The 9,733-nt window shown below is 32.5% G+C and overlaps 1 protein-coding gene across 1 annotated transcript; it reads right to left on the reverse strand.

Moving 5' to 3' along the window:
* Positions 1 to 321: 321 nt before the first annotated feature.
* Positions 322 to 5,476, reverse strand: LOC114388256 (E3 ubiquitin-protein ligase DIS1-like). The gene is made up of 4 exons (XM_028348660.1): positions 5,290 to 5,476; positions 2,206 to 2,438; positions 1,350 to 1,736; positions 322 to 974 (listed from the first exon to the last, which is right to left on the reverse strand). Exons 2-4 carry the CDS (start codon positions 2,410 to 2,412, stop codon positions 654 to 656), a joined length of 915 nt encoding a protein of 304 aa, XP_028204461.1. The 5' UTR covers positions 2,413 to 2,438; positions 5,290 to 5,476; the 3' UTR covers positions 322 to 653.
* Positions 5,477 to 9,733: the final 4,257 nt, after the last annotated feature.

Raw genomic sequence — 9,733 nt, forward strand, 5'->3', positions numbered from 1 at the left:
TTGTAATAAGATATATTTAACTAAGATTTTGCAAAAAGATATAAAATCTATAAAAACATATAAATAGTGTTTAGATGGATTAAATTTTAACTTTTTAATCACCACTAGTTTAAATAATTCACTTCCACATTGTGGAAGTCCATATGCAATCAATATCAATTATCGAAACTAGAAAGATACATGTATTAGAATAGAAAAAACAAGCCATGTATCGTTTCCAAATTTTCAAAACAGGTACCAAAGACAAGCAGCAAATTGACAAATTATACCAACTAAGAGAATGTACAAATACTTGTTCTTGTTTAATCTTCCTGAATAATGTGGGAAAACAGATCTACAGAGTGTAATTTTCATGTTCTTAATCGTAGCTTGTTTGCCTGCAACATTTTCTTAAGTGCTCTCAATCATTGGCATTCATAGAACAAAAAGAATATATATAGGACACGTTAAGGTTCCACATCTCTATTCCGTAATCATCATAATGATAAGAGGAACGACTCCATGAATTTGATGAGGATAAGCAAAGAGAGTTTGCCTCCTAAATTACAAAACAGATACATGACCAGAAGGTACACATATCACTACAAGAAACAAGTTTCACTACAAACTATCAGCCTAAATATAATTGCTAGCGGAAGGACATCTCTCTCCATTCACTGTTCTTTCCAGATCCTACCAGTAACCCTTAGCTTCAATTCCTTCCGGTCACCGCCGGAAAAAAAGAGGGCCATATTCCTCTGAATGATAAGACCATCAAAACTGTCGCGAACCTTGCGGTGGCTGTCCCTGATGCTTCTAGGCACCCCCTGCCAAATCATCTTCCTCCCATTTCCACCTACCTCTAAACTGTAGCTATAATTCTTTGCCTCATTATCATCACCCATAAACCGCAAAAAGGCTATGTAGACAGGAGCCATTCCTAGTTGAAAAGCTTCAAAATGTAGACAAAAATACTGACCAAAGCAGCTGAAGACCTAGAAATTATTGTGAAATGTATAAATCAGCTCAAACAAATTCTGTCTAGCAATTAAAAACAAATGCATATAAGGGCCTTGTTCAGACACCTAGGAAGGCAAGGAGGCAATGTTGTAAATTAATAGTTCCTTGAGAATACAACTTTGAAAAAAGCTCATAGTTTCCAAGATGTTCCAGTATTGGCAATATTGGATTTTTCTTGTTTAAACAAATTAGTAAGTTACAAGGTTTGCTTAAATTTTATATACTCATTACTAATGAGACCAAAAACATGCCCCAAAAGTACACAATCTACTAAGTACTAACAGTCTAGTGAATTTACTGAGTCAATAGAAGGCAGGTAGAACCGTAGAACAAAGTTTAGAAAACAATACCGTCAACATCCATGTGGCATTTTCAACTTCTTGTGGATTTGATTTGACGTAGCGATGGTTAAAAGTGCTACCATTGTGCATGTCCACTTTGTGGTCATCTTTCAGATGGGCCACCAGGTAGGGTATATCACCCATAATAGAGCATTCTGAACCAGCATATGGACAGTTGTAAGGTCTATGTGCACATTGCGATTCATGTTTTAGCTTGCTGTAATATGGATATATACCGATGCACCCAAAACCTTGATATTTACAGGGAAGTTCCAAAGACGCAGCCACTTTCTCCAGTGCCAGGCATCTGATATTGCCAAGCTCATGCCTACAAGTAGGGCACCGGTTATGGACCCTGGGTTTGCAACCTGAGCATATAGTGTGACCATTTGAACACTGCAATAGTGACAGAGGAATACAAGTTTACTAAATTTCAAAATTAAATTTCTTTTGAAACCAGCAATAATTATATAAACCCAAAGAGTTACATATAGAAAATTTGACTGAGTTCCTGCTAGAAAAAACATTCAAGATTTTCAGAATATATCAGCTAGGTGAGATGAGAGAATTACTTTTGAATGAGGAAATCAACACACCCACACTCAGTTTTTTTGCTTATGGCATGTCACATAAACCATTATTCTAGTTTAAATTGCTATTAGAATGAGAATTCCCTTTTTCCTTGCGTTCAATCTTGTTAATAATAAGATGCACCATGCCATGATCCCGGTACTGGTCAATTTCACTTTGTTGTCACAATTAATTTATCAAATTGCACTTTGAACGCCCCAGTAACTAATTTACAATCGCATGCTTTCTCAAAGAACCCAAAAAATCAACAATGATCCATGAGTACATAAACAACCTGATGGATTGGAGGGTACATGGCATTCAGGCATACAGGGCACTCTAAAAGCTCACGAACACTGCTTGAAACAGTCCCATTAGGTTTAAGAGCAGTTTGTGCAGGATCATTTACTAATTCACCAACATCTGTTGACTCATCATTTTGAGGAGGATCAACATCAACTTTGCTCCGTATATCATCAAAGAATAGATTGCTTGATGCCATGCTAGTAAAAGCAATGACTGGCTGCCCTGTGAGTGGGAACAAAAAACATTAGAATCAATCAGAAAGCAGGAACTAAATTCCACATAGTGATTCTTTTTATTTTCTCCAAAACAGTTACCATTGTAACATAGCAGATCTAGTAAGCTATTAAATTCAGATCTTTAGTTTATTCAAAACAACAACAATAAATTGGGCCTTTTCCCCTGATGTTGACTATATATGGATTAGACAACACCATAATATTCTATTGTGAATTAATATCTATAGACAAAACAAACCACAGACAACCATATCATGAATCCATCTTTCTATATGATGAACCTATCACCCTCCCCTGATGTTCCATTGAGAGGATCAAATATGCATCAAAGTCATAAACACATTTACAAACTCTGGCTCATGAAACCAAACAGAACAAACCAAGAAGCCAACAAGCATAAGCCTTAGACATTTAAAATACATTCCTACTATTAATTATTTCACAAATTCGCTTTTATAATTGACCAATTGGGCAATCTTATTTCTTATACTGCAAAATGTATTACCGTAGATAGATAGAATAGAATATATGAAAAGTTTGCCCAAACATTCCACCAGACATAAATCATTAATCATTACCCTTCCAAATGCTGAAGAGTTAACACAATAGTTTAAATGTCAACCAAATGGATTCTTTCTACTTAATATTTATTTATGGCCTCAGAGCTATTCTTATGCTACCCTTGTTATTATGTAAAAAAAATACTAACACTAAATGTTGGATTCAACTAAATGGATAAAATGAAGCCATTTTGTTTCGTCAACATCCAAATTTTCAGCAAGACCATTTTAATAAAGGTCACTATTGATGGCTTGGCATAGTGTTAGCTTTGATCTTCAACCTCTATTTATCATGCTATCCCTTGCATGAACTAAGAAGAAAATATACCATGTTAATAAAATGAAATTTACACTTCCAAATGAACAGAACAACAAATCACTTTTATTGTAGAAGTTTATTACGATACACTTAAAAAGAAAGAATCAAGGATATAAAAAATGAATATGGAAACCATTGCAAATCCCAATTAATAGGACAGATACACCACCAAATTTTTCAAACTACAATTTAAGAGACACAACTAATTTGTATGAATATTAAGAAAAAAAAAACAAATTAAGGAAAAAAATGAGGTAAAAAACATTTAATTGTTCAAGGCCTGAGTGGCTCACAACTTCTTTCTAAGATTACAGTGCCCTAATAAAGAAAACAACATCTTGTTCTGGCAATGTACAACATTAACCTTTTTCACCAAAAGATTTAACCATGTAACACAACTATATTAGGGCGTCCTGTCCATGAGACTAGGAGCAAGAGGAATCACAATAAATTTGTCAATGTGAAATTACAGGAAGACAAAGAACATATTGTGAATTTATACACTTATTTAAAAGTGAAAACTTGATGCAAAGCTGTGTGGGTTTTGATCAATCCTGACTAGGCACAAATAAACAACCCCATGAAAATACAGAAAAAAATAAGTTTATTAACAAGACCAGGTCATTGGTGGAATTTTGTAGGTATGGGTCATTGAACTAATTTTAAAGTAAAAAAGGTAAGAATAAAACAACAAAAAGTAAATACCCTATTAAAAGTTTTCCCCTTCTCAAACATGAACTTTAATCTACTAAAACTATCCATTATATTGATGAAAGATATCACATGAAAAATCCCCAAAGGAAGAACTTGGAGGTGTCCAAACATACTCATTAATCTGAAAGACTGAAAACACCCACCCCTATAAAAGAGCCTACCTACCTGGCATCAAAGTGTGATCTAAACAACCTAAGACTCAGGAATCAAAACCTAAAATGGTATGCGTTCTCACCAAAATACAATTACCCTTCAAGTAAATCCAATTTCTTAGGAAAAGATAGTTCTACTATAAGTTTGAGATATGATAATGGTAGAATTCCTATCAGTTCATAAACAATGTCTATATATACATTAAGCAAACCAATTTCTCTTGAATACAAGTAACTGCAAAAGACATGAGTTGTGTGCATCCCTCACGTTCTCCATTATTTTGCACTTTAAGAAGATATGCAACCTCTTTAAGCTATCTTCTCCCATGATCTCTCAAGGAATACCTTGTATTTGATCCAAGAAGAATTACAGAGGACTTTATGTTTAGCCCAGGTCAAATCCCAAGAGGAAACAGTTTGTTTTCACAGTGGTACTCAGTATCTGGTAGCAGGAAAAAAAACATTCCTTTGAAACAAAGTGCATTAGGACACAACACGAGAAATGCACAGTTGCAGCCATGAAAAGGTTAAGTGGTAAACCAAACCACTAGCAAGCATATTTAGAATAACTTCACCAAATAACACACAAACTAGACTCAGCTTCCAATAGGATCGTGTGGTGTGTGCTTTCCCATGAAATCCAACACACACACACACACACACACATCAAGCCAAAACATACTAAAGAATCAAAAGGCGTAGTAGCAAAGCCAAGACCAACAGCAACACATGCATGAACACAAACAATCCAAGACTTGTTTTGAACATTGACAATTTCACGTAATCCAAGGCACCCAATTGACCAAGCAGAAAAAGGAAACAACCTCGGCAATCCAAAGAACACGTCAAACATAAACCTTAAACAGAACAAACTGTTTTATCCATTCACACTATCAAAACCCTAACCTCAACCAACAAATTCATCATGCTTCAAACCAAACCCACCACAGATCTACAGCAAACACAAACAAAATTCCCCAAAGGAACACAACGCAAGAATAAAACCCTAATCCGCCCAAATAATAATTAATAACAACAATAATAATAGAACTCCAGCAATGGACAAAGTAAAATCAAGTTGAAGAGAGAGACCTGGAATGATGGATTGATCAAAAGGGCATTACAGAAGAAGAAAATTAAAGAAACCAAATCTATATATATATATAGAGAGAGAGAGAGAGAGAGAGGTTTGGTTTTGGAGGGTTTTACAACAAACTATAATAAATGAAGAATGCGCGATTGCGAGTTGATCAAAGATTTTCAAATTAAAGAGAGAGAGAGAGAAGAGCGTAGGTAGGAACGAGGAGAGAGAGTTATCGGAAAAATACAAAATGGAAGAAAGAAAAGGTTTAAGAAAAAGTAGGACCCACCTATTCCTTGATTTCCTCACTTGCCTTGTGTTTTCGTTTAAATTTCTAAACTATTGATTGTAGCCTTGACTCTTTCATCTTTCACACCGTATCTTCTTTTCTAATGAGAAAATACCTAATTCAATTTATCAAGAAATATAATACTATAATTTAATTTAATGTACAAAACAAAAAAAAGTTACTATTGAATAATTATTAATAAAAAATTTACTACTCAAACCCTTAAAAACATTGGATTTAGAATATAACAATTTCTAGTAGCTTTTAAATTGTGAGAAAACTTAATAAATAATATAATAATAAAAAAATGTCATATCATCTCTTAATGACCAAAATTGACATAAAAGAAAAAATATTAAATGAAAAAATTTTAGAGACATTGAGCAATTGTGAAAAAATTTAAGAAACAAAATCATAATTGTCAAAAAATTTAGAACTGAAAATATAATTTCTTTCACTTAAATTCAAACAACTAACAAAATTCAAATAGATTATTCATAATATTTAAGTCAAAGAAATAATATGCCACAATGATCATTAGTGATAACAAGTCTAAATTTGTAATTAAAAAAATTGTGGTATTAAGAATTTTTTCCTTGATTAATTGTGAATTGATTTCTTTTTTTTTCTTTTATTTTTACTACACTACTAAAATAATAGCATTTCACAACACACCATCAATGTTAGTTCCAAAAAAACATTCGTTGAAGATAATACGGTGACAATATTGGAATTAAAATTAAATGAACGACATTGATTTTAACAAAATCATCGTAATAGTGTATGTTCAATGACGTTTTTAATAGTAAACTGTTGTGGTCTTTTCTCTCTCTCTCTCTCAAGGTTCTCTTTGTCCCTTATCACCTCATGTTCTCACTTTCTCTCCCCATACAGGTTTTCCACCCGTCAAGAAATGAATAGAAGAACAATTTCCATAGCCAAACAAAAAAGAAAGAGAATACAACACAACACTGACTCGGCTACATGGCCTCATTCTTCAATCTGAATAATCACTGCCTATGAACCCCTTCTTTTATTCGCAAAATCCGCATGTTCAATATCATTTTATGGCCAGAACTTTGCAAAATTCACCTTTGAACTCCTTCTCCTAGGTTGCCTATGGCGCTGCGATTCGATTGTCGCGTGTTCGATCTACGCGCAAGGGGACCTTGCAAAATGATGTCGTGTGGTTCAGCCTTGTGAACCCTAGGTTTTGTTTTCTTTTTTAGGGGTTGGATCTGGAGGTTGGGATTCGTGTACAGTTACATTAATGTACAAGTAAGTAGCACTCATGACTACATCACCATGAGATGGGATTAAGTGAATTTAATTGTTACAGGTATTAAGAAAGGAAACTTTGGTTCTAATGATTTGCATTTGAAGATGGTCAATTCCTACCTCTAAAACCTGAATGCATAACCTGTCAGAGTAATGTGAGAACATTTTTGTTCTGTAAGCACTCTTGCCCAAGTTACCCTCAAAATCTCATTTTTCTTACTCTTGTGTACAATATGTATTAATTTTTGTAAATAGATGATCCTAGACTTAGTAGAATTACATGCTTTAGTGTTGAAAGATATGAGTAGTAAATGTCAATTTTAGAACTGAGATTCAATTTAATTTTGGTTATATTGACAAATAGCAAAATTGTTTGTGTTTTTGACTTTCTAGCATTGATGCATGCCTTGTAGTTTTCATTTTTTTATTCTAGTTTATGAATTACTAGATCTACGGTTAGTAAAGCTCATAGGTCACTTAGTTTCGACAATGTTTCTCATGAATGCTATATGGCAATACTTTGTATAAGAACAATTTTTTAGGGAAGCTTAGTCTGATTTTCAAAGTATTTTCTCAATTTAGAAAGAAAAGTTCATAAATGTTTATGGGGGGATGACCATGACAATGATGGTAATCATGGAGATAGTGGCTATATTTGGTGAGGGTATAGGGACAAGTCATGATTGATAAGTGATTTCTTTTTATTACTTGTGGTTATTCCTTGTGGCTATTTTAATTATTCTAGTTGCTTAAGACTTGAGTGGTTATTACTTATGGGTATAGCATGAGTGCATCATGATACGAGAGGGGGTGGTGTGGTGAAAAAAAAAAAGCTTTCTAAGACGATTGTGTTAAAAATCGTCTTAGAAAAACGTTTGTCGAAAAAACCATCTTAAAAACATTAATTTTTTAACTTTTTTTCATAAAAAAAATATAATGTAAGACAGTTTCGAAAGAAATCGACGTAGATATCAAGATTGTAAGGCAATTTAAAAACTGACATGGAAAGTGTTGACTCTCCACAACGGCGACTTCAAGGACGATTTTTGAACTATCATAGAATGCGCTACAGAACCGACATAGAAACTATATTTTCTAGTAGTGCTAGTTTCACTAATTTTTCATCGATTTTATAAATCTTTTAATGATTTTTCTATATGTTGATTATACGACTTATTGATACAAATAGTTGATTAATTTATTTTTAGGTTCGACCCGTCAATTGGGGTAGTTCGATTTTCATACAAAGATAGAATAAAAAATGCAACAACATGTATTGACTAAAATTAAATTGAAATTCAAACTTGCATACCCATCAAAATATAATAGGAAACATTAAAACATGTCAAATTTATCAATTTATTAAAAAAAACATAAAATGAGGATAGACAACACGACAATACCTACTTTCCACCACTTGAATATTTTTTCCTTTCCAATATTCACTTTTCAGTTTGTTTCATAATTTTTTGTTTTCAAGTATACTACGTATTTTAGTCTTATGTTTTCTTCTCTGAAGATGAACATTCAACTATTTCTCGCTTGTGGCAGTAATCTGGCATAAGTTGCAACTCCAATCCTGTTTGGGTTTCTTCTTCAAATTGCATGGAGAATGCTCAATATCATCAAAAATAGGAGGTGTCACCTCTATGTGCTTTGCACTATAATCATGAACATCTTGCTTATCCTGCAATGGCATAAAAAAATAACATATGCTCATCGACCAATAAAGAGCTTCAACATCGTATATATTAACAATATTATTTTTAAGATGTATGAATAAGATATACATATTGTGATTTAAAACATTGTTCCATCATAGTAAAGTTATATTATTGCAAGTATACCATGAAGAAATGTATTCTTGCACTTTCCCTAGTCAAATAAATAAAATCAAGACTAATTTATTTTACTTTCTCATTTTTTTCTTATAAAATTTATTGAAAAGTTTAGCCAAACATATATGGTTGTTTTTGTTTTGACTTTTGCTTTTTAAGGAAACATGCAATCTATAAAATAAGAAAAAAAATATTATTATGATAAATTTACTAAATAAGTTTCCTATTTCTCTTCTCCAAAAAATTTTCAAGTTAACACTTATTAAACAAGATTTTTTTTCCCTTTATTTTATCATGAAAAATGGTTTTTCCAAGTAATTTAAAAAAAACAATCAAGGAATTCCTTGGTTTGCTTTTGTTGCAGTTAAAAAAAATAAAGATTTAAACAAAAGGATATAGGAAGCTTTTTTTTAATAATAAACCAAAAATGAAATCCTTTTCACAATCCAAAGGACACAAAAGAAGTAGACAAACATTAAATAAAATTGAAACAAAGATAAAGCAGAAGCTGGCGTAAAAAGAAGAAGATAAAAATAGAAAACAAAGGTAGTTAAACATAACACTATATACAAACCATATTGATCACTTGATATCTTTGTGCGTAATTATTATACATTATTAGAAAATAAGCTTTTAACATCAGTTGTTTTTGACTTTCAAAATTGGTTTTTCACCGACGTTAACATTATCAATGTTAACAGTGGTTTTCAAAAAATTGATGTTAAGATACACTACACAATATTGATTTTTACGAAAATCGATGTCGTACAGTAAAAAATATACAAAAAAAAGCAAAAACAAAATTGGTTTTGGGAGAGATCGATGTTGTAACACCACTTAAAACATCGGTTTTGGTCAAAATCAATGTTGTAAGGTGCATAACGTCGCTCAAAACCGATGTTGTAAGGTTCAATAGTTTATTATTTTTCGACTCTACTGATTGCTGGACGATTGATAATAGAGATAAGGTAAACGATAGTGGTCATCTAATCCAGTACTCTTGTCTTTTGAATAGGTTGTCCAATCTTCTGTAATTTGGTGGAGCATCCA

This window comes from Glycine soja, chromosome 15, assembly GCF_004193775.1.
Source record: "Glycine soja cultivar W05 chromosome 15, ASM419377v2, whole genome shotgun sequence".
NCBI classification, from domain to species: domain Eukaryota; kingdom Viridiplantae; phylum Streptophyta; class Magnoliopsida; order Fabales; family Fabaceae; genus Glycine; species Glycine soja.

What these genes read in the sequence shown, in the direction of transcription:
- LOC114388256 (XM_028348660.1), bottom strand. Translation starts at nt 2,412, where the DNA reads ATGGCATCAAGCAATCTATTCTTTGATGATATACGGAGCAAAGTTGAT. An exon ending in TGTACCCTCCAATCCATCAG is followed by an intron (nt 1,737 to 2,205) that starts GTTGTTTATGTA and finishes TCACTATTGCAG; the next exon opens with TGTTCAAATGGTCACACTAT. An exon ending in ATGCCACATGGATGTTGACG is followed by an intron (nt 975 to 1,349) that starts GTATTGTTTTCT and finishes AATAATTTCTAG; the next exon opens with GTCTTCAGCTGCTTTGGTCA.